At 39.3% G+C, this 27,163-nt stretch overlaps 1 protein-coding gene across 4 annotated transcripts in view; it reads left to right on the top strand.

Moving 5' to 3' along the window:
* Window positions 1–27,163, top strand: part of TOX3 (TOX high mobility group box family member 3) — a 197,784-nt gene that overhangs the window by 144,243 nt on the left and 26,378 nt on the right. For all 4 annotated transcript variants that reach the window (XM_077458467.1, XM_077458461.1, XM_077458458.1 and 1 more), the window contains one exon: window positions 9,926–10,177. In XM_077458467.1, coding sequence (XP_077314593.1) covers window positions 9,926–10,177 — 252 coding nt within the window. The remainder of the gene's footprint in view (window positions 1–9,925; window positions 10,178–27,163) is intronic.

Raw genomic sequence — 27,163 nt, 5'->3', positions numbered from 1 at the left:
GCAAAGAGTTTTCTGCTTTTTCTGCATATACTTCGTTCATATGCGGTTATTAATTTCTATCATCATTAACAGTTTGAAGGATGACAATGTACTGTACAGCTGCTAATGAGATCTTTCCAAAGAATATATTTCCCCATTAGCAAGCATGCAGTTGTCATTGTCTCCTGTTTTTAAATTGCATTGACATAAGAGTAACATTATTATTATTATTTAATAAGAACTATATATTTCAAGTTTTTTTGAGTCTTACACTGTGAAACGATGCTTTTTAGACCATATGCTATTTGCATCAGTAATTAACGTGTAGTAAGCATTTACATTAAAATTTAAAACAAAACCAAGAAACTATCAAACCCTAAGTTTTGTATATATTTTTTTGTTTTAAAGTCACAAGGATAGAACATTCAATTGTCACACGTCTGCATATACAGTGTCATGGAAAAATGTATTGTAGACACATTTTGATATGTTAAATGAACAGTCAGATTCAGTAAGTAATACATACAATACAATATCAGTTAAACTCAATAAAGAAAGAAATGCTGTATGTTTTATAAAATACACTAGGTGTGTGATTGACTACCTTGTGATATCATTTTTTCAGTGAATATAAAAATGAAAGCAATATGGGAGAAACTAGCAAGAGAGAGTTCGCTCTTTTAATAGACATCTATAATGAAGTATAAAAATAAGGTTAGGTGAGTAGTATGAGCCTATAGATTAAAAGAGGGAAAGAAGAGAAAGTAGAGCCTTGGAGCAATGTGAAAAAGGGAGAGCACGAGGCAGGTAGATCTTGTGGGCGGGGGGGGGGGGGGGACTCAACTGTTGTAGTCAAGTCTGTTTGACCTTATTGATTCAAGTAAACCAATGTGACAGTTGTGGAGGGTCCGGCCAATGCCATTTCACTGGGATGCAAGCTCTGTATTTTTGTATTGAATAAAGTACAGATCAGTGAATGCATGTCCTTTTTGGTATGATGCAGCAGGAAGAAGGCAGGTTCCCGATGGACCATAAATCTGTGAATTTTTTTTGTTATATCAGTGACTTTCATCCAGAACTCAGTCATGGGCATGTTCAGAAAATATGCAGGCTGGTCCCCTCGCCTTCTTCACAATGCCTTCATTGGTAGTATGGATGAAGATCTATATGGTGTGCAAGTCTAAAAATTCTATACACCTTGTCATTCATTTATAATTTGTCTCTTGGTAGTTCGTATTGGGGGAGGTAAAATATGCAAAATTATTAATTCAAGCTTTAAGTTGGTTTAGGATCTTCCCTGACATGTGTTACGTGTATTCTAGATGTCTGATGGGTTCATTCCCAGATCACAAAGAATCAAAGCAAGTTAGAGATCATGAAAAAGTCTTGGGGGGAGGGGGAATAGATAGAAAGTGATGGAACTGAAGCAGTCTCCAGAACCCTAGGAAAGAATAAGGTATGGTGCAGTTACACCAGTAAGGACCATGAAGATCGATTTCTGAAATCCATCATTTCAAATTTTCCTGCCCGTATCCATATATGAAAACCTTGATCTTTTTTGCCTGGTCGAAATCAGGGTTTATCCACCACTTTATATAGCAGAGATAGAGCTGTGTTGATCTGTGGAAGTTCATCAAGTTTTATATATAAAGAAAGAGTGGGGCCCAAAAGGGGAGGTTCTACATGGGCTTGTTGTAAAACTTCAAAGAGCTCCAGGGGAGGCTGCCTAGGGGAATGTGGGTGTTGATTTGTTAAATCTGGTTCCAAGTAGCATGAAGACACCAGTCTATTATCCCCCCCCCCCCCCAAGTTACCCTCATAGTAATAAATCCCTTTGTCTGAGTCACCCAAACTGCCCATGTTCTTAGGTTTTCTAAGAACACTATACCTGATTCTCACAAGTTTACCCATCCATATACATTTGATGGCCTGAAGTAACTACAGAATCTTAGAATACTCAACTTTATCAGGTTCCACCTGCCAAACCAAGAAAACTTACCCATTTTCCATTGTTCCAGGTCAGTTGATTTTTTGTATTAGCCAAAGTGAGTTTAAGGCATACAATTTGGAGAGGTTGTTCAGGATGGGGGTATCAAAATATTTAAAAGTAGTATTTGACCAGTGAAATGGGAAATTACTTTTTATAGTTGTAAGCTCACAACTCGGGACATTCACATTAAGGGCCTCTAAGTTTTGGAGGTTAATCTTAAAATTTGATATAGCCCCAAATTCTTTCATTAAACCTGGTAGGCGGATGATGAGGTTTGTAAGTAAGAAGAGAAGATCAGCAAAGGATGCAATCTTAAAAGTCCTGCCAGCATGACTTACTTCAGATATTTTGGGGTTGTCTCTTATTTTGCTTAAAAGTGGCTCCAGGGATATGATGAAAATCAAGGTGGATAGTAGGCACACTTGCCTAGTGCCATTGCTAATCACAAAGGCATCAGGTAATGTTACTTTGACTTTGGCTGAGGGGTGGTATGTAATGCTACTATGTTTTGCTGTGTTCCAACCCACATGCCTATAAATTGTAGGGCTTCAGCCATCAGGTCCTAATCAACTCTGTCAAAGACTTTCCCTGTGTCTGTAGACAGTAGGATCATTTTCTGAGCCTTTGCTTGAGCCAGGAGTATTAGATCAGCTGCTTAGAGAGTTTGGGGATCTTTCCATATCTTTTGGTGTAACCGTAATGCAGGCATGAAGCAGGTCAGGATGCAGAGGGGAATTGGTTGATATATGGTTTAAAACTTTCCCAAAATAATCTACTAGAGTCTCTGGAAATATTTTATAGTATGCCAATGGTAGTCCATCTGGATTGTGAAAATCACCAAGGATTGTGACTCCCTCTGCAAAGGATTGAAGTTTAGTAGGGCCCTTTCCAAGAATCCCATTTGGTTAGCGTTAGGGTAAACATAAACATTTGGGAGAATCATTTACCCTTGACATACAGCAGCCTATAGTCTTCATCCCATACTTCAGTCATCTACCATCCTACATTTTTTTATAGAGGGATACTTCTGTCCTTTGACTTTGCGTCTGCAGAGGCCCCCACGATAAGGCGTCAGATAGTGTCAGTTAGTCTAGGGTGGTTCTCCCTCCAAAAGTGGGTCTTCTGTATAAGGGCAACCTGACATTGCATCCCGAGGAGGGCTTGAATAAGCATGTTTGACTTATGTGTTTTTTAAGCCCTTCACATTAAAAGAAACATGTTTTAGTCTCCGACATCATGTATGGAAGGGGAGTGAGGGAGAGAGAAGTGCACATGTGGGAGTGGAGTCTATAGAAAGGTAGAAATGGAAGCTCTAAGGGGGTACGAGTCAGAAAGAGAAGAGCAGGCAATTCTAAATGGATACATGAGAAGTGGTGGTGTATTTCAAATCAAGTGGGGGTGTCCACACAAACTCACGAAAGCACCCTGCAGACACACTGAAAATAAGGGGAGAAAAAATAACCTCAAATTATCCTGTTTTTCACCACCAAACTAAAGAGGTGGAGGTAGAAACACTGGAAGTTTGAGGTGAGAGATCCGAGGATAATACAGTAACTATTAATAACCCTGTTGGAGATGAACATACTAAAAGTAAATATGGTGTACAAAGCAAGATACAATGGTTTTTGAGGGTGCTAACAATAACATTAAACCAACTGACAGATAAACACGTGGTAATATGTCCAATTAATAAGTTTACACTGTATATGAATGCCCTGTATGGCATTAAAGTAATCTGAATTACAAGAAAACAGGAAGGGCTATAATAATTTTATTAGCTGAGTTCTGTAGCATTCTGCATGGTATCCTAAGAGTAAATATATGGGCTTGTAGTCAGTGCTAAATGACATATTACAGGATTGAAATTAGTATCTTTCATCAAGACATAGAGGAAAATTGCACTGTGGATCATAAATTGGTGTCCAGTCATTGTTCCGGAAAATTCAGGTGAACTGGGGCTGCATCCCATTGCCTCTGTCTCCTATGAGATCTGCAAGGTCTTAAAGGTCTTCAAGGAAGTGGCCTCTGTGTGGTTGGAACATCTGCCTGCATGTTGAGCCAGTCAGGAAGTAACTCTAATGCCACAGTCTTCCCGACGGACTTTCGACGAAGTTCCAATGGACTTTCCAAACGAATGGACTTGAACATGATAACGTAAGACAGGACTAAAAAAGGAAGTTCAATAGCCTGTAGAAAATAGCTTCCCTTGTGTCGTATTTGATCCGTCGGACCAGCATACAAACGGTTTTCCCTATAGGAATTGACTCCGTCAGACAGATTTGAAACATGTTCTACTTCTAGATCCATCTGATTTAGTCTGATGGAAAGTCCTGTCATGTGTCCTTTTTGTAGGGTACTACTTCCTGAAGGCATTCCAGTGGAGAGATCAGTATTCTCTTTTTTTGTAAGGTTGTGCAAGCTAAATCTGGGAGGATTTGAATAGCGGCTCCATCAAAGTCAAAATGGTCCTTTGCGATATGTTTCATTATTTCCTAATGGAATAAAAATGTACGTGACAAAGGATGTCTCTAGGATCAGTGGTATCTGGGCTCCTGGGTCCCGTAGCATGGTGTACATGGTCCAGCTCAATATGATCTGTTGTGGTTTTCCCAGGAGGTGATTCAGAAAGCCAGAGTAGTGCTTTTCAGATTGTCAGCCCTAATTGCTTCAGAGATGCCCTGAATCCAAACATTATTGCAGCAATATCTAATTTCTCCATCTTCAATCAGCAATAATGTTTGTTGCAATCTGTATATATGTGCAGCCTGTGTCTCTTCCAATGCTTGTACTCTGAATTTAGTTATGCAAATTCCAGAGCTTCAATTATTCCCTCCAATGCGAGTGACAAACCCTCTAATTCAGCTTTAATGTTCCCTTTAGTAGGGATTGAGTGCATCAGCGCTGCCATGCTTTTTTGTAAACGGATCAGATCAGATGTCTGTGTACTGTCTGAGCCAGTCAGGAATGTGGCTGATAAAAGTGAGTCAACATGCATAGGAGATTTGGGGCTCTGTGGATATGCAGAGAGTGCAGTGGTAAGTGTGCTGCCTGCATCAGGTTCTTCCCGATTAGCCTTGTGCAGCAGCTTCTCGTTCTGACAGGCAACAGCCGTTACCATACCAGGAGGTTTCTCTGGGTGCTGGTGTCAAATAGTGTAGCAGGTTGTATGCCTTTGTGGTGGGAGTTATCCCTGTGTTTTCTTCTGCTTGGTAGATGGCATCACAGGATGCAAGTCTGCTGTTGATCACTATCTGAAGTCCATGGTAGCAGAGCTCAGAGATAATGCGCTTTCACTTGTTCATTTCTAGCCATGCTCCCAAGTTTTTTTTATTTTACATTTTTTTATTAGTGCAATGCACAGCGTTTACATTCAATGAGATGGATCCTTTGTTCTGGTGGCTCCATCTCCGATGAAAATATCTGTCCTATGCCCCCCCATACCCCAGTCAGAAATCTTCTGGTACTGAGGGGATTAATACAGCCACTGGACCTGTCATTGGCACTTGTCAAGAGTGCTGGCTATGTCCACCCTTTCCACCCCTCTCTAATTATAAAGGCTATACTACATTCATCAATGGGAAATATTCTGAGTGAAGAAGGCAGATCTTTCTTTAATTCATCCACCAATCCTCTATTCATAGAACACTTTTCATTCCTTTACATTCTAGTATTCTAAAAATCTCTCTTCCATGCAGTGTGTTTTAGCATGCTCAGCCACCTCAATGTTGACAATGGCATATTCGTACAAAGATGAGGAAACACCCTTCAGAGATGCCCAATCCTGTGTCCATCGTAAACAAAATATTGTGCTGCTAAGGGCTTTATCAAATCACCTAAAGCCTCGTACACACAATTAGATTTTCGGACGAACATTGGTTCGTTTTTTGTTGCATGCTAGTCTTATGTCGAATGGGAAGAAGTTATTTACCATACGAAAATTCTCATATGACAGAATTCAACTTCAGAGGTGACGTAATGGGTTGAATAGTTTTGTATGTGTTCTTTAATCTCTGAGCATGCGTAGTCTTGCTCTTACCATTTTTTTCGGATGAAAACCATACTAATTAAATGAAAATCGAATGTTGTGTTCACATACGATTAACATTTTATAGTCTGCACATTCAGTTTTTGTCGCACGAAATATCGGAGACAGCTGTCAAAACACCATACTAATGACCCGGACAAAATGTAACTTCTGATTTTTTTTTTTTATCGTGTGTACGGGCTTTTACATGATTGTTGGTAAATACAGTACTTTGCAGTAATTGAAAGCAGAAGATTGTCTCTGTATACCAAATGAGTTTACCATGGCCAGCTTTTATCTTTTAAAAGTTATCTTTCATTTTTTGAGACTTATCTGTGATTACAGATATTTATGGCTATATTTTCTACATATATATGGAATGTTATTGTTTATTTTCACTTATAAAAGACAATTAAATATTAGCTCCTCCTATGACCTTTTGTCTATTTACATAAAGCCTTGATAGACAATATATATTTTCTTGATAAATCCAGTTATGATTCTTTTGGTTACTATGGATATAATACAAAACGTACAAGGTGTGTGGATAAACTGCATTACAACCCTTTGAAAGATGACCTTTTAAGATTAAGAATGTAAAAATACAACAAATTTTAGTGTGTAAGCATGAAAAAAAATATCCTGCGGCAGCCAAGCTGCTGTGTTTTACCTCTTTATAACATATCCAGTGTTTAAACACTGTTACTTGAAAGCCTGGCATTCTTATCATGATCACTGCTTGAGAATTGTTTTACGCTGAATAATAACAGTCAATGTTCCATTGCAATAGAAATATAGACAACAATTCAACAGTCCACATTTCCTTGCTTGCACAAATCAAAGTAAACGACTGTGTTTGGGCAGATTAAACTGCGGTGTGCAGTTCACAATTGTCTGAATTTATGGTGCATGAGTATTGCATAATGCAAGCTATATTTTATTGTGGCTAGGTATCAATAAATAGGCAATTTGATATGCACTAAGCCTAATGTATCTGTTGCTCAAACAAACAAAGACAGATGTCGCTAATTAAGTACAAATTAAAACACTGTTAATACTGGTACACTATTACAACCATGTGATAATTGCATTTAAATCTTTAATCAGGCTGATCTGTTTTTGCAAGGCTTTCAATATTTAAGAAACAGGGGGCTGTTTTTTTAAACAACTGATGGAGTGTAAAGAATTTTGTTTGATATAAAATAAATTAATATTTGGAACATGTTTGTTTTTAGTATTTTCAGTATTCTATTACATTACCTATGAAAGGGTTTCGGAGCTAGCAATTTGAATCAGAAATGCTTCTATGGATTTGTCTCCATGATTTATCTCTTGTGCCAACAACCTCTCCCTAAAGTTAGTTGTAATCTGTGCCAGTTAACAGTAGAGATGGGCGTGTTGATCAGCTAAAATTAGGGGTAGCTAATGTTTCTGTATTTTTTTTATTTTCTTTTTTATATACATTTGCTCTATAGGGGGTCATTCACATAGGCGGCCTGGGGCGATAGAAGCAGCCAGTTTAGTCGTGGGCTGTACCATTCTGCAGCAAAAATATACCTGCATATTGCTTTTTGAAGGCAGCGCCACTGTAGAATATGACCCATTCAAATGAATCAGCCCACTGCAACCTCCCTACAACCATGTGCAATGCATACAGTTGTGGTGCAGTGCATTTAGCATTTTGAGAGCTAAAGCAGGCATATCACCTCCTCCACTGCCTGTAACATCCTCTGAAAAGGGATCCACAATGGATCCCTTTTCCAAGGGATAGCAGTGTATCACTGGGCTCTTTACAATGTTTTCCTAGCAGTGCTGACAAAATGAACACAGAAAGGACTTTTATTTTCTTCTCTCCTGTGATGGACAGATGCAGGGAGAGAGGTAACTGGATTGTGCCCTGACTGGCTGTTGCTACAGCTGAAGAGGACCTGCCCCTAGCAACCCTGGGGAAGGAGGATTCCTGATTAGCTGCCTAAGCCAGGCTGGTTCCCAATTGGCAGATGCAGGGAGAGAGGACACTGGACTGTGCCCTTACTGGCTGTTGCTACAGCTGAAGAAAACCTGCCCCTAGCAACCCTGGGAAAGGAGGACTCCTGATTAGCTGCCTAAGCCAGGCTCGTTCCCAATTGGCTGTGGGATGTTTTTCAGACCCCCCACCACTGAGAGAAGCAGGAGATCCATGTGGCGTCTGATGAGAGGGCTCTGGGGCCCATTGGGAACCACTTGGGGAACAGGAGTGCCTGGCTAGTACAATACATACCTGGGAATTGTTCTGTGAATAGAGAAACATAATTGAGAACTTGTGCTGAACGTGAACTGTGACTGCTATTTCAGTCTGGGAGCTGGACTGTGCTGTATATGCCCAGAGGGTGTTAGCCTGGAAGCTCATGTTTCAGGGCTTAGGGTGGCAAGAAGCCCCAGGACTGTTGTGAGCTGCTAACCACATGCTGTTGCCAAAGGATCTGTTCTGCCAGGACAAGTGTGCTGCACCTGTGTGAACATTACTTAATGCATTGAGGGAGAAGCTTCCATTCCAGTGTGTTCCAGTCTCTCTCAGTGACCACATGTTCCAGCTACCTGCTAAAGCTGCAGAGAGCTAGCTCAAGAGGAAGGACCCTTTCACCAGCCACAGAGGAACCCCTTAGGACTAGAGTCAGTCATGAGTGGTGAGAGGCTTTCAGCCATCATCTTGTTCCATTTAGTAAGTACTCCCACACAAGGGCCTCTTTACCAGCAGACTCTCTACATGGTCCCACTGGCCAGTGGTTAGGCAGGGCAACTCTGCATTAGGTACTAGGTAGGCTGTATTGCCTTTGAAAATGCCATTTGTACTGATATACTGTGTTGGATTGTAATTAAATCTGCAATTACAAGCCAGTGTGTCTTGCTAACACCTGCCTAGTGCACAAGTTGCTTCCCAGGCAGATGTGGTGAACCAACAGTGACACCCTGTGAATTGTGTCACTTAACAAGGTGCCTACATTGCTATTCTGTAAATTGTCATTAACCCATTCCTTTCTAGGGCTTTGCCATTAAATAAAGCCTATTTAAACCTTCACGGTGAGACAGTGTTCTCAGGTCCAGGAAAGGGACGAGTCATCAAAAGTGCAGGGCAGATGGGACCCAATAAAAATATCAGTGGCCCTTATGGGTTAGCGCTACATATGATCATGCATCCACTTTCATTTTATAATACCAGCATTGTAAGAGGAATACAAACAATATTTATTTTTTACAATCCTGTATACATTTACTTGAAAAATCTGCCCATCTGCTTGTCATCTCTTTCAAGAACTTATTGGTTTCCCTGAAAGCGTTGTGATTTTTCCCTCTGCTAATTTTTTTGGTTTACTTTTGAGTTCTAAGGACTACATATTACATGGTACTTTGCTGCCTGCAAGCGAATATGATGTGGTGTGTTCCCTGTACTGATTGTGCCTCCTGAAATTCATCCACTTCTTTAGTTCAGACAGCAGGCTTTATGAACTGTCTACTCACAGGTCATAGTGCATTCAAACTACAAGATTGCTTACATTCATAGGTGTAGACTAAAAAATAATTGACACTGAATGTGAAAATTTATATATGATTTTACATTTTGACCTTAGATGAACTTCTTTAGACAAAAATCATGTGCAGTAAATAACTTGTGATTGCTATGAAATGTTGCAGGGAAAAAGTTGATTGGCTCCTTCACTGACCTTTAAAGAGTAAAGGCCATATGTCTGATTTGTGCACTGTGACAGGTTCAATGAAAACAAAAGGAAATACACACTCAATAATGTAATTCAATATATTCATTGAGGTTACTTGCAGAAGGCGCATTAACAAAGCATTAGTGGTCTCTTTAACATGTACTTTGAAAGTTTTGCAGCTAAGAATAAAGTTGGCACTGAACCAAAACATTAATACTATATATTTTTGTCTAACAGACATTCCACACACCGAGTCTTGGTGATGAAGAGTTTGAGATTCCTCCTATAACCCCACCTCCAGAAACTGACCCTGCACTTAGCATGAATGATGTTCTTCTTCCATTCCAAGTTATGGGTGAAGCATTGACTGTACAAGGGAGTGAATTTACTCCTCAGTTCCCACCACAAAGTCTTGACCTCCCGTCTATCACCATATCTCGGAATATGGCAGAACAGGAAGGAGCGCTGCACAACACTGGATTGACAATGGTAAGTGTGAAACCCAATATTATCTATAGATCTATCTTCCATTTTCTAAAATAGTTGGAAGAACCTTTTAGGTATGTACAGTACTTGACAGCTTTGATAGCCAGCTTGTTATTTTCCAGAGAAGTGTCCTTTGCAGTTAGAAAAGTGGAATAGTCTTTCAGAAAGTGTGTTTGACAGATAGAGTAAATGTCTTCAAAAAGAGTTTGAAAGAACAGCATTGAAAGAGTTATTTCTTATTTATAAAAAAAAAGTACAAAAGCTATTTAGGGGTTCACCTGACGGAACTGAAAAATAAAATATTTTTAAGATAGCGTAGGAAAATAATAAAATCTGCCAGGTTTTAATTGCTCTATATATTGAAATAGCCTACGCTTCATGCAAAACTTTTGCAGCAAATCGAGGTCCCATAAAAATAGTGAAAAAAGCATGTTCAACTTCCTCTGACAATTTGGTGTGTTCTCAATGTAACAGAACAACAAAGACCAAGTCTGTCACTTTTGAGAAGGCGGTTCCAAATGGAGATGAAACATGTTTTTTTCACGATATTGTTTATGCAACCTAAATAAGTTGCAGAGGCTTTGCATGGACTGCTGGTTTTTATGCTATATAGTGTAACTGAAAGCCATGCACTCCTAAACAATTTTGTTCGGAACCAACCAGGATTTGGTGCTGAATAGATGTGTTTGCAGGTTTAAATTGATGTCTATTGGTGAGACTGGTAAGCATTTTCACCAGGACTAAAAGTATAGAAAATGTAAAAAAAAAAAGAGTTTTGGCAAAACAACAATAGAAATAAAATCTTCCAGTGGGCACTTATTTCAGTGTCAACTGAAAGGAGGTTTCCCTTAGGCTGCTTTCACACCGAGCCATGGGGCGGTGGTAAAGCGGCGCTACCGTTGTTTTAGCAGCGCTATTCGGCCACTGGCGGGATGGTTTTAAACCCCCCCGCTAGCGGCCGAAAAGGGGTTAAATCCGCTCGCAAAACTCCACTGGAGAGCAGCAGTGGAGGAGCTGTAAGTTCACCGCTCCAAAGAAGCTGCTGGCAGGACTTATGCCCTGCCAGTACTCCGCTCCAGTGTGAAAGCTCTCAGGCTTTCCCACTGGAGTGAAAGGAGCCACTTTTTACAGGGGCTATTTTTAGCGCTGTAGCGTCTGGAAAACGCTGGCATTGTGAAAGGGGTCTTGCATGTTTCTAGATTTGCTCACACTTCCTGGTGTGTCTTTGTGACAGGAAGTGAAGGTAATTTTCCCCAATGGTACACAAAGAGTGAAAAAAAAACCGTGACTGAAGTTTTATCCCTTCCATATTCTACCCAAAAAACTAAAAATAAAAGAAGGTTTTAGTAAGAGTTTACTGATTAGGAAGTATTTTTTCCTGTATTCGGTTAAATCGGATCACACGCTCTGTAAGGTTTTTTGGGCTGGTTCATCTTTTGGTTTTAAAAGCGTGAGAAATGTATTTTTACGAGATTTTTGTTTTTGTTTTGTTTTTTTAGAGAAAACCTGTTTAGAGGAATTCATAAAGCATGTCTATGACACTCTTTAGTACTCTATTCTGCCTCTGTGTGACAAATGTTGATGCAGGCAACAGATTCATGTACCTGTTGAGATGGGGTACATAAATTTAGGGCAAGTACTGCATGCTGAGGGGGGCAGAGGCCAGATTTTGTGTTTGGACACCCCATCCTCAGTGCATTTGGAAGCCTTTTCACTGCTTCAGCTGTCACACAGCAAATTTAGAGACACTAGTTCCCATCAAGTCCACTCCTTTTGTGATTGACAGCAGGCAGTGGGTGGGTTTCATAGGCCAAAGACAACCTGCTATTGACTATAAGATCAATAGGTGACTCTGTCACTTCATCATGCAATTTGTTCTCCAAGATGACTTGAAACCAGAGCTATTACCAAAAGAAACATGCAGCCAACTAGACAATCAATAACACTTTGTAAATAGCACCATGTTGAATTTGAACAATTGTGAAAGAGGGTGAAGAATAACTCAAACGGACTAATAATTTAAAAAGTGTAAGAAGCATATCATAAAGTGCAGTCCATAGCAAAAATTCAAATTTCATCTACAAAAGATGTATCAGAACAGGGTGTGTTGCAATAAATTGCTGGGGGGTTGTGCATTGCTTTGGACTTTTTTGTTTTGTTTAACAATCTATAGCTCCACTATTCTGTGAAACTATTGCATTGATTAAAAAAAATAAAACACAGGGTATATTATATCTAATAAAATTGGAAATATATTTTATTTTACATTGTGAATTGCATTTTACTAGCCATAAATTAGCACAATGTAATTTATACATACGGTGATGTCACCACAGAAGATTAGCACATTTCATTGTCAAAGCATTTTCTCCAGTAATGAAGTTTTCCCTTGCAGTTTCATAAAAAGCCTCAGGGGTCTAAGTTCCTGTTCAGCGCTGAGAAATGAAGTGAATAATAACTATAATCATTGAAGGAAAGCAACAGGATCTAATAATGTAACAAAGAAAATTCTAATTAAAAAACAATACTGGCAATTCATTTACTGTTCTGTGTGAAGTAACATGTTTGGGAAATGATACAGGTTGTGTTGTTACTCATGCTATTGATTACTCAAAATGATTCATATAATTTCCTGGTTTCACAATGCATTTAGCCATTTCGTGGATTGTTTTAGCAAAGGCTAAATCCTCTCTCAAATTTGTAGTGTCCTTTGTGTCATTGTTGGGGATATTTTCCCTTGTTTCTTGACCTATCAGGAATTGATAGCATTTTAGTAGAGTGAGGAAGGGTTAGAACCCCTGACACTGCTATTAATGCTGTCTGTGTCTTCCTCTGCCCTAAAAGTGGTAATAAATTGCTGCTAAAATAAAAATAAAGTGGGCCCCCCTGCAGGGTTAAGTCATAATGTGCTAGTATGCGCCGACTTACCTGATATGCTTACCTGTAAAGCGGATCTCTCATGTACAGTGCTGTCACAGATCTATGGCGCTGCCATCCTTGCCTGGTTTCCCTTCTGGGTTTGCATGCTCTGATGTATGCCACGGTGCATGTATGGTACAGGTATGCCGTTCCTTCAGAGCGCATGTGCCATTGACATCACCGACAGCATCCCCTGTGAATATTTCCTAAACGGTGCAAGTTTAGGAGATTGTCACTGTTCCTATAGGTAAGCCTTATTATTTTTATTATTATACAGGATTTATATAGCGCCAACAATTTGTGCAGAGCTTTACAACATGAGAGCAGACAGTACAGTTACAATACAAATCAATACAGGAGGGATCAGAGGGCCCTGCTCGTTAGCGCTTACAATCTAGAATTATAGTTCAAAAATTGAGTTTACCTCCACTTTAGTGATGGCATCCACACCCTCTCCCACCCATTGTTCAGTATTTTGTTGTCACAGGGACATGAAGTAAGGGAAATCTACTTAGTGGGAACTGTGCCTGCATTTCAAAACGTGGCAATTGTTACATCTTTTTACTGCTTTAACCAGACTTAAATGTTTCGGTTGCAGTTGAGCCTTAAAGAAAAATGCACTTTTGTTCTTGGGAGGTAAGAGTAATGTACAATTCATGTTTGCCTTCATTACACATGCTTGGCTTTGGAAACTTAGCTGTTAGCGGTAATACCACTGCCGGTCGCAGTATCTGACCCATGCATTGTTTAACCACTTGCCAACCGCTGCACGACAATATATGTTGGCACAATTGCATTGATGGGCAAATGGGCGTACCTGTATATCCCCTTTAAGAGAAAGGGATAGCAGGTGTGCATGCGCCCACCACTTACAGCATGACCATGCCCACCAGCGATCATGTCATGGAGCCACAGAACAGTGAAGTGCCAATGTAAACAAGGCATTTCCCCGTTCTGCCTTGTGTCATGACAGAGATCACTGCTTCCTGTCATCGAAAGCAGTGATCGCTGTCATGTGACCTGGAAGTCTGTCCCTCCCACAGTTAGAATCACTCCCTAGGAGACACTTAACCCCTTCATCGCCCCCTAGTGGTTTACCCCTTTCCTGCCAGTGTCATTTACACAGTAATCAGTGCGTTTTTATAGCACTGATCGCTGTATAAATGACTGGTCCCAAAATAGTGTCACAAGTGTCCGATGTGTACGTCATAATGCCGCAGTCCCAATAAAAATCACAGATTGCCGCCATTACTAATAAAAAATAATAAATAATAAAAATGCCATAAAACTATCCCCTATTTTGTAGACGCTATAACTTGCGCAAACCAATCAATATACGCTTATTGCGATTTGTTTCCAAAAAATATGTAGAAGAATACACATCAGCCTAAACTGAGGAAAAAATAATTTTTTTATATATATTTGGGGATATTTAGTATAGCAAAAATTAAAAAACATTGCATTTTTATTCAAAAGTGATACTCTTTTTTTTGTTCATAGCGCAAAAAATAAAAACCGCAGAGGTGATCAAATACCACCAAAAGAAAGCGCTATTTGTGGGGAAAAAAGGACGTCAATTTTGTTTGGATGCAAGGTCACACGACCGCGCAATTGTCAGTTAAAACGACGCAGTGCCGAATCGCAAAAAGTTCTCTGAAGCAGTTAAAATGTAAAAGCTTTACCCTAAAACTCTGTTAACACAGTGCACCTAAACTGTAAGTTGTGAGCAATGGTGGAATGGCCACTGACAGGTGAATGTTCGCAGAGAAATATCTAAATAATATAATGTGCCGGTAATCAAGCCATTAATCCTGCAGTACCCCCGCCCCATTCATGTAGGCATTCATTTTATAAAGTGCAAACCTTTTAGTAGCACACATTTAATTCATTTAAAAAAACAGGCATTATTTTCTATGTCAGGGCACAACAAAGGAGACATTTGAAGGGAAGGGTAGAAGATACTGAGGAGACCACCATTATTTATAGTCTATACATATATTTCATTGGTGGTACAGTGTCACTTTACTACTGTATGTCAGTCACTTTAAAATTACAGCTGTATTGTAACCACCTCTAGATGTGAGGCTGACCACTTTACAAATTAGTAGAGCTAAGGTGATTTAGCTTTCAGGAAAACCCCAGCCTACATCTGATTTCCAGTGAACGCAACATCATTTGCCAATGAATCAGCAGTGTTAAACAAATTAATATGTATTGCTGACACCCATATCTCTTCCTGACACCTCTAGATGCAGGATATTTGTAGCCTTTGTGAATCTACATGTCCCAGGATGTTCTGCCTGGGTATAGAAAGGCACACTGGGACTTTCATCACCACAAAGTTTAAAAAGCTACATATAACAGTATTTTTCAACTGCAAACATATTTATTGGTAGCACACTAGACCAATACATCAAAATTTAGCTCCATGCTATTATCTGAGAAGAACCAGAAATCAGGACTCTATCACTGAATTCCCCATTGCACAGTGAAGAATTTTTTTACATCTTGGGAAGTCTCCAATTACAGCATCTTTTTACCTGAAATTACTCTAATACCGACCGGTTTTGCAGTTTTCCCATCGGAATAAACTCTGAAGGTTTTTCCGACTGAGTTCCGCTGAAACTGTCTTGCGTACACACGTTCACACCAAAGTCCGATTGTTAAAAACACGGTGACGTACAACACCTATGACAGGACTACAAAAAGGAAGTTCAGAAGCCAGTAGCCAGTAGCCAATAGCCTCCGTCTCATACTTGCTTCAGAGCATGCGTCGTTTTTGGTCTGTCAGAACAGCATTCGGTTTTCCCGATAGGAATTGGTTCCGTCAGAAACATTTAAAAAGCTTCCGTCTGACTTTTTCTGTCGGACATTCCGCTCATGTGTACGCGGCATTATACATTTCACCAACTTTTCCTGTTGGAAATTTTTTGTCTTTCTCTGTACCAGATTACTAATACTTCGGAGCTGACTTACAATCCCAAAATATTTAAGAGACATTAACAGCCAATTTTATGTTCCTGTGTTAGCATGCATGTAGACACATGTTGTGGTATCTAAACTATTTCATTTCTTTTGAATCCATAACAAGCATCTGTCACCAAAAAAATTACCTTATCTTTTTTTTTAACTAACATACTGCATATGTTTAAACATGTATGCCTTTTATTTTTAAGTGTCAGGTGCTTTGTGCTTTGATATGCATTGGGGCCCCAACTTAAAGTAAAACTACATCCAAAACTGCTGAGTGGAGGTGGTCTACAGCCTCTTTTAAAAAAAGCATTGCTATCCCAGCCATTAATAGGTACATTTTCCTTTTACATTAAATATAGTAATTGTAATAAACGCAGTGTAATGGACACACAAACAGTAATACACTCTCTTTGATAAGGGTTGGATATATTGCTAACTGTGTCAAAATTGAGCACATCTCCCAAACATTTGTATGGTCATTGGGACAAAAAGGAAAGGGCCTCTTCATTGCAATCAACAATCAGTAGACGACTGAAAAAGTGGCAATATTTCTTGAGGCCTCTCCCCATGTATGCAAGCCCTTACTCAAAAGCTGAATTCCACAATGTTTGAAGTCATTACACAGTTAAGTTAGCTGAGCATCCTCAAAGTTGTTGGGCTTCAACTATAACTCCTTTTTAGTTATAAACAGTGTTTCACCTTCCTTGAAATCATAAAGAAGCTTTTACAGAGCGCCTTTTTAATACATCGTTCTGCTCTACCTGGCAGAACAGAAAGACATCAATACACAGAACTGAGCCTTGTTATTGTGTACAAACTAATGTATGTAACTAATCATTCCAACACTTCACCTTTCTCCTGGATCATAATATGGAGCGTTGCATGAACAAAAGGCAGCCGTGAATTAATTTACACCTGCCTGCGTTAATTTGGCAATTTATTATCTAGATTACTTGGCCTTTCTGTTTGTTACACAGTTCATTAAAATCTCCCAAATCAATATTTTGACAGCTCTTAATAAAATGTCTATCTGCTCTTACTAGTGGGGCAAATATTTATCAATAAGCAGCAATGAATCATTAAATTAGTTAGTGGGTCAATTGATTCACCTATAATGGATATGAAAGCTAATGGACGCAGTGCTAGATGCATATGGGTAACAGCCCAGTTCACATGGATACAACCTCTTAGACAAATCTGTTTGCTAAATGTATCTATAAAATAGTAAAGAAATTTTTTTATTTTGGGTATCTGTGAAAAAACAAAATATAGACAGACAGCTCTATCAGTCAACACGTTTTTCAGAAATTCTGTTTCATCAGGTCATTCAACATAACTGTTTTTGTGTCAATAAAATACAGAGACCATGATACATATGATAATACATAAACATTAACATGTAATTGTTTTTGTCCAGTAACATACAGAGACCACAATACATCTGATAATACATAAACATTAAGGCCCCATACACTATCAGATTTTCTGCAGCTTTTTGTCTTCAGATTTACCAAAACCATGTAGTACAAGGGCCTGCCTGATTGCATACAAACTGAAACTCTTAAAGCGGAGGTCCACCCTAAAGTGGACCTTCCGCTCATCGGAACCCTCCCCCCCTCCGGCGCCCCAATTGGCACCTTTCAGGGGGGGGGGTGCAGGTACCTGTACAGTACAGGTATCTGCACCCACTTCCGGGATAGCTCTCTGCGGAAAGGGGCGTAGATTACGCCCCTTTCCGAAAGTCCCCCGCTGCCTGCTGGGAAACACACAGATCCCAGAGGCAGCGGGTCCATCCTTATTGCGCAGCGCGACTCACGCATGCACAATAGGGAACCGGGAAATGAAGCCGAAAGGCTCCACTTCCTGATTCCCATACCCAAGATGGCGGCGGCAGCACCCGAGAGACGATCGAGAGATCGGCTTCGGGTGCCAACATCGCGGGCGCGCTGGACAGGTAAGTGTCACTATTTTAAAAGTCAGCAGCTGCAGTATTTGTAGCTGCTGGCTTTAAAAAAAAAAAAAAAACGCGGAGTCCCGGCGGACTCCCGCTTTAAGGTTTGACCTCATATTATATGGTTTTCGTAAATTTGAAGACAAAAATCTGTATAGTGTGTATGTAATGTAATAAATACAAGACTCTCTGGTATTGTTTACCATGGAGCAAGTTGGAAAGGAAACAAAAAAAACAATTACAGACCTTACAAACACCTGCAAATCAGTGGTATAACAGATACTGGTAAGAAACCAACAAAACAACCAGTAGGTGTTTGTGGATGGGGTTTTATAGGACATGAGCCCTGTATTTATAGATATTAAAAAATGGAGAAAAATTACAAAAGTTATAGGACCCCTTTCACACTGGAGCAGTTTTGAGGTGCTTTAGCGCCAGAAATAACCTCTACTAAGTGCCTGAAAACCTGTATTCCATTGGCATTTTTAACCCCTTTTTGTGCTGAAAAGTAGCACAAAAGCACAGCTTAAATAACGATAAAGTGCCACTAAAACAAACAGCACTTTAGCGCTAATGCAGTCATGGCCCCAGTGTGAAAGGGGCCTAATAATGAGGGTATGCCCCCTCCACCTTCAAAATCAATGGTGCAGCAAATACACTGATAGAATCTAAAACAAACTATGTTGAGTTCCCAGTCCAATAAGGCATGAAGGGTGTGCAACAAGTTTATATGGGCTTGGGGTTTGAGCCAAACATGCAGCAGGAATATATGGACTTGGGGCGTAATATGATATTTGTAGGATATTTAAGGGATGATGCCTACTAATGCTATTTTATTGGGTGATTGCAATAATTATTATTATTATTATTCAGGATTTATATAGTGCCAACAGTTTGCGCAGCACTTTACAATATGAGGGCAGACAGTACACTTACAATACAAATCAATACAGGAGGGATCAGAGGGCCCTGCTCGTTAGAGCTTACAATCTAGAAGACATTAAGTCCTCGTTTTTACCTTGATCTTGAAGGGAAAATGTAATTGTGGAATCATTTTTATGTGTGGGAGTCTTTTGTCTGAAAGCAGGTTGTAGCTACTGAAATCAGGAGTGCTGACTTAGATATTTGTTGCAGCACATTGACTTAAAGCCATTGGCTCCTGCTTCTGTTTCAGCCAATGAGGAGGGAGAGGCCCAGCAGAGCAAAGGCTCAGTTAAGTATTAGGGGGCTGGGGTGCTGCTGCACAGAAAAGTTTTTTTTTTACCTTCATGCATTGAATGCATGAGGGTAAAAAACCTTGAGCCTTTAAAACCATTTTGAGGAGTAGTGACCATATTTGTTCTCATCATTGGGAATTTGACATTGGCAGTTTTCAGCACAAGGCTTCTGAACAATGCAAACATATAAATAAACTTCTAAACTTCTAACACTAATCCTCCCTCTACCCAAACTTTTTAAGACCTTTAAAGGTTTTGTAAACCATTGTATTTTTTTTTTAAATTAACAAACATGTCATACTTGCCTCCACTGTGCAGTTTGTTTTGCACAGAGTGGCCCTGAACCTCCTCTTCTGGGATCCCACAGCAGCGCTGGTGGCTCCTCCCCACATCGAGTGTCCACGTTGGAGAAGTGCTCTCCTTGGCGGACACCCATGCGGGCATGCTCCCGAGTCCCGCATCTGTGTCCACTCACACAGAATTCAGCACTCCGCCCCGCCCCCCGGCACTGCATCATTGGACACGAGACGCCAGCTACAGATGATGTGCTTGTTCCCAGGCGGAGGATGACAGCGTCCAGGTAAGTAAAATGGGGGGGGGGGCTGCAGCACTAAAAAAGGTTTTTCACCTTAATGCATAGAATGTATTAAGGCAAAAAAGCCTGCATATCAGAAGCCTTTGTATTGACAATGTGCAGATCCCATGCTCAAATCATAACGTTGCATACTTTGTGAATCAAAGATAAATATGATAACTTTGATGTTTGCACATATTAAAGTGACAGCTTGCATGATTCATTGCTGACAGTTTACTTTGAGTGGCAAAATAAGCTCAAGACCGTTTGTTTTTTGGTAGTAGTAATTGGCTTCATATTCGGTAAATGACCATACATGCCCATATTTGGACCACTGTTGTATACAGGCATGGTTCCAACAACATCTGGTTCTCACAAAGATCAAGTAGGCTGTCAAGTACATGGCCATTGTCAAGGTTAAAAAACTCCCCATTGTAAAGATTGCAGAAGCTGAAGACTGAATATATGTGTATTTATTAGAGAAATTCAAAAAAATATACATTATTTAGTAACAGCACTTTTAGATGTTATGATACCATTTTCTTCTCAAAATCACTTCATTGTTAGTCTGTTACTGTTGTATGTATCATCATGTCATAGTTTGAAGTGATCACAGATGTTGCAGGGGTTCTTTAAGAATCTGTCATGGAATGCCTTTGAATACAAAAGGATGCAAATTTGTCTTTTTCTGACCCATTCCCTCTAGTTACTTATTAATCATAGTCATATTTACCAACAACCAAGATCCTCTTGTCTGCACAGACCTGTATGAGCCTTGCTAAATTCCACAGCCACCAATCAATTCAATATAAACCTATCTGCAGCTCGATAGTTGGACAGGGACTTTCTACATGGTGCTAATGCACAGGAACTGTTACAACTCTATAAAGATTTTGAACGCTGACTGGTGTTGCTGGGCAGGTCACACAGTAAAACATCTCATAATAGCAAGGTTGTAGGTAAGGTTGAAAGGAAGCACAAAAAGTAACGTTAAGAAAACTTCACTTCTGTTTACTTGTGCTTTGCTATGTGCAGGAATATTTATAATATTTAAAAAAAAAGAAAACTGTAACTGGGAGTTTTAGTAGTATTTAGTAGTATTTGATTATTTTAATAATTGGTAGACAAATCTGTCATTGTTTGGATGATCAAAGTGAATGTTTTTTTTTTTTTTTTATTCAGAAAACTTTCATTGAAATGAAAAAATGTATGATTTCTCTGACTTTGTATTATTATGCATATTTATAATTTGAATTATCAAATGTAAAATTAGATCCATAGTTAAAGTTATATTCTCAAGGCTCTAAATTTTCATGTTACTTTGGACTATAATACAAATCTTGATTCTCCTTAAAAAAAAAAAATGATATAGAAGATACTCAAATTATAGGGAAAATGAATGCATTATGACAGTGCTTATGAGTAATATTGTTTATCATTGTTCTGTAGTCTACTTGACACGTTCACCTATAAACTTCAATGTACACTTGCCAGAGGTATGGTTAAAAATAGGTTATGTCAAAGTTCATCAATGCTTCCCTCAGGGTTTGCGTTAGCCAGATAAATAATATTTTTGCACTGCCCTCATATATTTTCCAGCGGAAAAGTGTTAAAAATGAACAGTGACTTCTCGTATAGCTTCATAGACATCTAGAGATCCATAAAATGCCGTGAACTTGCTTGTTATCTTAATAGCTATAAGTTTTGGTGCAATCACAAAATGATTGCAGGCTACAAAAGATCTAATTTTTTCCTCCGCAACAGATAAGGTTTTGAAAAATGATCCCACTATGACTGCATGATATACCCGTTATTAGAACTGTTGCCAGCTGAGCATGGAACACTTTAAACAAAAACAATGCAATATTTTATCTACCATCAATCTTACTAATGGGGGGGGGGGGGGGGTCAGGGGGAGGGAGTAATGGAAAGTGGGATAAAGCCATTAACCACTATATGACTTTATGTGCATGTGACTTTTCGTTTACTGTACATAAAATGAAATAATAAAAATTATGTGTGTATACATGTGTGTGTGTGTATATATATATATATATATCAGTCATAGGTTATGCGGGTCAATTGAGGCTTAATCATAGAGCTCTCTATGATTTAGCCCTAGAAGGGGTGAAATAGGGGTGAAATATGTCTGAGGGGTGTGGCCTAAAGGCAGGCACTGTCTACAAACAGCAATACACAATGAATTTACCACATATTCTGTAGAATGTGGCCTCGTTCATTTGTTCATTGATGAACAATTCATGTCAGACAGTTTACATAGCACCAAAGAGACAGGTGCAGCAGAGCAACCTGCTTTCCAGCATCGTTCTATGATAAAAACCTAACTCCCTTATCTGATCTGAATTTTTAAGTGGCATCATTTTAGTACTATCAATATTAACCACTTGCCTACTGGGCACGTAAACCCCCTTCCTGCCCAGGCCAATTTTCAGCTTTCAGCACTGTATGAAAAAAGACCGACAATTTTGAAAAAAAAAAAGTTTCATAGTTTGTTATAACATTTTGAAAACAGGTAATGTTTCTCCTTCATTGATGTGCACTGATGGGCTGCACTGATGGGGCTGGCACTGATGGGCACTGATGAGAGGCACTGGTAAGTGACACAGGTGGGTAGCACTGATCATGGTACTGATGAGGCATTGATAGGTGGCACTGGTGGCCACTGGCAGGTGGCATTGGTGGGCACAGACAAGGCGATGGTGGTTCTCTGTGTGAGGGACTGATGTCCCTTTGCCAGAAGCTGGCGATCGGCTTTTTTTTCACGTGAGGGAAAAAAAATAAAAAACAATTGCCGACTTCTGTTTGCATCATGTTTGTTTACATATATTGATAGTCTCCTGACAATTAAGGCCCACGCTGTAGCCATCATTCAGCTATAGCACGAGTGGGAGATGGTTAAACAAAGAAAATAACATGTATCAAAACACCATACAATCTAATCCTCCTCATAAATTTCTGCTTTGTATGTATAGTGCAGCCTTTCTCAACTGGGGTGCCTCTTGAGGTCATCAGGGGTGCCATGGCATCCTGGTAGAGAAATGCATTCAAATCGGACTTAACTCCCACTGCTCCACCAAACTTGTACATCAGCAGAGCAGAAGCTCAATCAGGACAATAAAGTGAATATCAGTGCAAGGGGGAGGCGCCTTCCTGAGTCCTGATCTCCCTGCCTTCCCCAGCTGTATAGCACCCAGCAGTGCGAGTGCGGGTACAGTACTGCAGTCTTTAAAAGTCTGTGTGTATTTATGTTTTAACCTCCAAATTGCAGTACCACTGTCCCACAACTACATGCACTGTGCATGGTTATGGGGTGGTAGCAGAGTGTTCCCATTCACCTGGAGGTCTACTTCCTACTGTGGTCACAGCATGTGTACAGCCCTGGCTGCTTCTGCAGCTAAAGGGGGAGTGTGAGGTAAACAGCTCAACCTTGTGGTTTACCCTCCCAACTTCAGATGGAAATGGGCCCTGGGTTTACATCTATGCTGCACGTAAGGCAGCCTATTAATTTAAAATATAAATAAATAAACTGCGCTTGTGATATCAAACAGTGAGTCCAGGTGTCACTACCGTGACACTATAATAATAATTCATAGACCGTGTACAGGTGTCTTGAATGCCACAATCACCAACAGGTTCCTTCAATACACCACCACCAATCAATAGTGACGAAACTGATATGGCTGATGAGGTGTCGATTCCTGTTATTGCATTTGGAGGAGAGCATACGACCATTGCTTTGTCAATTAGATGTTTACTATGCTGATTCTAACTTGTTGACATGTAAGTGCATTACTTTAAATAAAGCACTATTGTAAAGGTTTTACACTATTTGTCATCTTATCTCTTTGTTGGGGTCATCCGTTATTATGGTTGGAGACGAGAGGAATGTCGTTTTACCCACTGGCTGTGTAGAGTTATCTCCTTCATCTACCATATACTAGATACTGACAGTTAATGGAGTATATGAGATACAAGAGCCTCTTTTGCCCCTCCCCCTCGTAATAGGTGGTCAATGCTCTCTGGTAAGAGCACATCCATTGATTGGTGGTGGTGTATTCACAAGGTGGAGGAACCTGTTGGCGGTTGTGGCATTCAAGACACCTGCACACGTGTATACTGTATGAACTATTTAAATATTTTTTTTTTTAGCGCACCACATTTAATATATACATACATTTTAATGGGCTGCCCTACCGACAGAGAAGCAGGGAAAGAAGTCCTGGACCCCTTTTTAAGATCACACTGCTCCAAAAATGCACCACATTTTCCAATGCATGGGGGTTTTCATAAGAATACATGGCACCCCTGTGTGTCTGCTAAAGAGCAACAAGTTTGTGTGTTGGTAAATGCCGTCCCTGATATGCAATAATGTGAATCCAGCCTTAGACTACAAATATTTTTCAAATACTTTTCAAGGGCACCGCAACTGAGAAAAGGTTGAAACCGGTATAGTGTGTGTATATATATATATATATATATATATATATATATATATATATATAAATATGTGTATGTGTGTGTGTGTGTATGTGCTGTGCGTTTTTTCATTATGCTATTATCTCTACTAGCATGTTAATTTAAGAAAATACATTGCATTTAAATAAAGCCTACAATTCCATCTCTTTTGTCTGTTTTTCTATAAGACTGCAAATATCTGAAAGATAGCAGTTGTATATAACTACATCTTTGCCTCAAGAGCCCCCCCCCCCCCCCCCCCACCTTTTCTTTAACACCTCCCTATAATCTGTCCAGTTTGCTGAGCAGTATTGACATCAGTGCTACATCAATTTCAAAAAAGTGGATTATTTTTACAAGACAGCTATTGTGACATATTGGGTCAGTCATAAATGAAAGATATTCATGCAAGCATGCAATACTTGTAATGAAGTCTCACTCTGACCTTCTGTATGATTGATTCGGTAATTTAGTTTTCTCAGGCAGTGCCTGAAATGAAATGAAATCATGTTGAACAAGTTTTGAATACCCACAGTGCACCAGGAGAAAGAAAAATCTGCAGCCCCAGAGGCTTGCAAGTGAACAGCTGAACGATTTATCTCTGTGCTATTATAGCCTATGCCAGAATTCAACATTTCTTTTTTTTCTTATTTGGCTTAAGTACTTAATTCTGCAGGTAGCTCTAAATGGGAAAATAAAATACTGTTCAGATTTAAAATGACAGGACAGAAAGTATGTGCAGGGCACTGATAAAATATCTTGAATGGAACTGACCTTTCATGTAGCTGAAAGTTACTTGGGAATTTGTCCTTATAATTACCATATAGATTATTTTTATTTCTTTCCCGCAATGAAACACTTCTCAGAATAGCAGTAGTGATTGAATGGAAATTGAACTTGTTAACATTCTCTTCTGCTTAGTCTGTTGTACATAAGAGAAGGCAAGCTTTGATGAATTTAGAAATTCCTTTTCCTCTCAATATACAAAAAAGGAGACAGTCAAATATATTATTTGGGGACCTTTTATCTTCCGCTCTAAAAACATAAAATAGATTTAGTAAATGAGAGAAACCATCTGTAATGTTACTTATGCACTCTTAATCATTTCACGGAGATGCATAGCTTACAATATGTGTAAAGACTGGTAAATATGTTCACACAGATTACATGTACCTAGGGAAATAATTAAATCCTTATGTGATAGGAGTTATTTATTAGATACAATTTATACAAAGGATTTTGGAATTCAGTTTTCAATATTTGAGATCTGACTCTGACACATATAAATCCAGTGCACTGGAAATAGACAAGTGAAAGGTGAGACATCGCATACGTTTTGTTGATGGTTCGGAAGCCTAGACTGTTTCTATTGTTTGGCAGAGTTTGCAAACTCTATATATACAGTACACTATACTCTGTTAATAACATGTTTCATGAAAAGTTTAATCTTCTTCAGTAATTTTTGAGATACTAGGCAACCCATTTAAGACCAAATTGCTTATATTGATTCATTTTGGCAAGTAAAGGCTTATTAATAAATATATATACCTGGCTTGGGTGATGCTTCATCCTTTCTACTAGATACAGAACATGCATAGAACATCTGTACATATATACAGATAACAATATAAAAATCTAAAGACAACTACCCTCTCTGATGCTACACCACTAGAATAGTACCACAAGATACTAGACGTAGACGTTTAATTATTTGTCTTTCTCTGCATATTACCTATGAAATCTGTCATCACAGGAGATGATCTTCCATTTTAAAATCATGGGAGCTTTTTATAGTAATGGTATAGTAATAACTAGGGCTGTTACTGATTAAAAATTTTGTGTTCGATTAATCGATTTTTTTTTAAATCGATTAATCGACTAATTTCGATTAATTATAACGCACACACAGATCCAACTACTTTTAGCTGATCTCCTTGCATTGCAACTCTGCATTAGTCAGTGGTAAATGTGGTATACACTATATACAATCACCCGACACTAGTTCGTTTCCACAATCCATGACTTAACTTCACAGTGCACACAAACGTTTTAAATTCAAACTGTAGCACTGACGTAAGTAATTATTTTTTTCCACAGTAGTGCAACATTCCCTCCACCTCTGGTCTAACTTATCACTCTCACCTTATGGCATGGACCCCTGTGCAAACAGGTGGTCATGCATGCGGGTATCAAAAGGGTTAACACGGACCATAAACTTCTCTCACAATCTCAGCTCATGGGTAGAAAGAAAAGATCTCAGTGCTCACCGCTTAAGTATAAGATTAAATTCTTGTGTTCAAACACAAACTACTCACACAAAGATGATAAAAACGCAGCATGTAAAGCCAACAATCGTGTTAGTTCCGTAGGGCAGCAGCGGGTGATGTCATGCGTAGCTCCTCCCCCGTACGTGTTACGTTCAATCAGAAACTTCAGCGTCACCGGACTCCTCCCCCTTATCTTCGTTAGCAGACGGAGGCACTTGGGGAAGGGGGAGAGGAGTCTGGTGACGTCACTGGATCTCCGGCGGAACTCCCTGAAGACCCGGAAAGTCGGCAGAGAGGTGAGTACCGGTCAAAAGAATTTTGATCGATCAAAAAAATTTTGATCGATCAAAAAAATTAACGATTAATCGAGGAATTAATCTTTAATTTTCACAGCCCTAGTAATAACATTTAAATAATAATTCAATAAAGTGCCATTACTATTGTATAGTGATGAAACCTGTTATAGTTACTTAGATGATGCAGATAATTGTGTAAAAATTATTCACATTTCACGGAATCCATGGTAGTTAATTGAACAACACCTACTATATTTACATTTTCCAGATATGCACATACACCAATCCTCAGTTATTCAGTGGTGTTCATAAAGAA

Source organism: Lithobates pipiens, unplaced genomic scaffold (genome assembly GCF_037356315.1).
Source record: "Lithobates pipiens isolate NorthernLeopardFrog02 unplaced genomic scaffold, aLitPip1_a1.2 Scaffold_10, whole genome shotgun sequence".
NCBI classification, from domain to species: Eukaryota; Metazoa; Chordata; class Amphibia; order Anura; family Ranidae; genus Lithobates; species Lithobates pipiens.
The sequence above is the reverse complement of the archived record's forward strand: the minus strand, read 5'-3'. Positions and strand labels throughout refer to the sequence as shown.